This window comes from Ovis aries, chromosome 1, assembly GCF_016772045.2.
Source record: "Ovis aries strain OAR_USU_Benz2616 breed Rambouillet chromosome 1, ARS-UI_Ramb_v3.0, whole genome shotgun sequence".
Lineage (NCBI taxonomy): Eukaryota > Metazoa > Chordata > Mammalia > Artiodactyla > Bovidae > Ovis > Ovis aries.
This window is the reverse complement of record NC_056054.1, coordinates 259,276,962-259,279,563: the sequence shown is the minus strand read 5'-3', so window position 1 is coordinate 259,279,563 and position 2,602 is coordinate 259,276,962. Positions and strand designations below refer to the sequence as shown.

The following is a 2,602-nucleotide window of genomic DNA, read 5'->3' as shown; positions in this document are numbered from 1 at the left end:
AGAACTACACCCCCACACCTCATCCTATAATACCCATCCCAGAAAGTGACAGCGCCATCCATCCAGGCCGGAAACCCTGCCATCACCCTGGCAAAGTATCCCTCCCCACCGACTCAATCAGCTACTGAGTCCCTGCAGTAGCACCCTCAGGATGGCTCTTAAACCCATCTCTGTCCCAACTGTACAGGATAGGTCGAGGCTCTGAGCCAATTCTGCTCTATTCCCTTCCCACCGCAGGCCCAGGGCACCATCTAGACTAACCAGGTGTGGCTCCCAGTACGCCCACCTGGCTCCTCCGGTTCCCAGGACGCATCCCTGTCCCTAATTAGACACTTAAACTCTACTCGGGCAGAAAACCTCGGCGCACGACTCAGCAATCCCAACACTGGTGAAGTACCCTGAAGCTAGACTGTGACTGCAGCACTATCACCGGACTCCTTTTGCGTCCAGGATCCTGCCACTCCTGCAGCCCCCGCCCCGGCCCAGGGCCACTTTCCAGATGCGCCACTGGGCCTTCGCCTTCCCCGCAGGTCCCGCTCTGATTGGCTGCCACCGCTGCCACGTCTCGCCCGAGCCCCGCAGGGATTGGCCCTGGCCGCCAGGCCCTACAGGGATTGGTCCGTGCCGCCGCGCCCCGCCCCGGGCCCTGCAGGGATTGGTTCTGGTGGCCCACGCCTGCCGGACCTTCTGCACTGCAGAGCTGGGGAAGGCAGGCCATGGCCGGCATGCGTAGGCTTGAGCTGGCGGAAGCCCTGCATCTTGGGCCGGGCTGGCGGCACGCGTGCCACGCAATGCTCTACGCACCGGACCCAGGGCTGCTCTTTGGCCGCATTCCGCTACGCTACGCCGTGCTGGTGAGGAGGGGGCGCTCCCGGCCACCGCCCGCCCCCGTCCCGCGGCCACGCCGCCTTGGGCGTCCCCGGCCATCCCAGCTTCCCTCTCCCACAGATGCAGATGCGCTTTGATGGGCGCCTGGGCTTCCCTGGCGGCTTCGTGGACTTGCGCGACGGCAGCTTGGAGGACGGGCTGAATCGCGAGTTGGGCGAGGAGCTAGGCGAGGCTGCGGCCGCCTTTCGTGTGGAGCGCGCTGACTACCGCAGCTCCCACGCTGGGTCGCGGCCGCGCGTCGTGGCGCACTTCTACACTAAGCTCCTGACCCTGGAGCAGCTGACTGCGGTGGAGATGGGCGCGCCCCGCGCCCGAGACCACGGGCTGGAGGTGGGGCCAGCGCAGGACCCCACCCCGCCTCCTCCAGCCCCGGAAGGCCTGTCCCCGCTGTTTCCTCATGTAGTTGGGGTCTGGGTGATATAGTTACAGCCAACCTGGCCTCCCTGCAAAGATCTTGCCCTCTCCCCTCTTTACAGGCCTCTGCGTTGTCTTTCTAAAACTCAGCCATCCAAGTCACTCTTCTGCTACCACTTTAAAATGGCAGACTTGGCACTTTAGGCCTTATGCTTTTCTTGCCTGATGTTTTTTGGAAAACTTTGGCACTTAGGCTAGGGGAGAGAGGGACAGATTGTGTATGCTAATCAGGGTCATCTAAGAGGCTCATTAAAACAGTGATTACTGACCCCACTCCCATAATTGCTCAGCTGGGCAGGGGAGAAAGACATGAGAATTTGAATTTTTCAAAAGTTCCTAAACAGTGCTAATGTGGCAGCTTTGGGTACCAAAATTTGAGAAACTGGTGTAGCATGCGTTTTGGAGGTGGGAGCCACTAAGGTGGTGTGGGACGGGTCGGCATTTGTGAGATGTATAGCATGACCTGGGTTATTTGTCTGCAAAGACCTGTGCCCTCTACGTCCCCAGAGGTGTGCATGCTCAGGTCTGGTTATTTTGAACTAATAAGGGGTGAGACCTCTGATCTAGAAAGATCTGGCTGGGATAAGCTCCCTGAATTTCCAGATTCTCCTGTCTCCTTCCTTTCCCAGGTGCTGGGCCTGGTGCGGGTGCCCCTGTATACCCTGCGAGATGGTGTGGGAGGCCTGCCTGCCTTCCTGGAGAATACCTTTATTGGAAATGCACGGGAACAGCTGCTGGAAGCCGTCCAGAACCTGGGACTGCTGGAACCTGGCTCTTTTGCACACCTTAAGATTTCAACTCCTCCCTAGAGGCAGCCCTCCATGGACCCATGAAACCTGCCTGAGATCAGCCCTTTGTACTGGGGAGGCAGGGAGGAAAAAGGGAATGTTTTCTCTTCTGGGCCTGGGCTGCATAGATGATAACAGATTAAAAGAGTATGTAATATATTCTGAGCAGAGGACCCCTTGGTGACTCATGGCATCAATGGCAAAAATCTGCAGCTCATCCCGGGGGCCTGACATTCTCAGAGACTTCCTCTTTTCTTTATATTTGTGCACACGCTTCCCTGGTGGCTCAGACAGTAAAAAATCCACTTGTAGTGCGGGAGACCTGGGTTCTATCCTTGGGTTGGTAAGATCCCCTGGAGGAGGGCATGGCAACCCACTCTAGTATTCTTGGCTCGAGAATCCCCATGGGCAGAGGAGCCTTGCGTGCTACAGTCCATGGGGTCACAAAGCGTTGGACACAGCTGAGCAACTAAGCAGACACATAAGCTGATGCCTCCTCTATCCCTTGTGAT

At 57.9% G+C, this 2,602-nt stretch overlaps 1 protein-coding gene across 1 annotated transcript; it reads left to right on the top strand.

Annotated features, from left to right (window-relative positions):
- Nucleotides 1-691: 691 nt before the first annotated feature.
- Nucleotides 692-2,262, top strand: NUDT16 (nudix hydrolase 16). The gene is given in 3 exon segments (NM_001038013.1): nucleotides 692-854; nucleotides 949-1,218; nucleotides 1,932-2,262. Coding segments are annotated over 3 exon segments (588 nt in total). The 5' UTR covers nucleotides 692-716; the 3' UTR covers nucleotides 2,112-2,262.
- The last annotated feature ends 340 nt before the right edge of the window (nucleotides 2,263-2,602 follow it).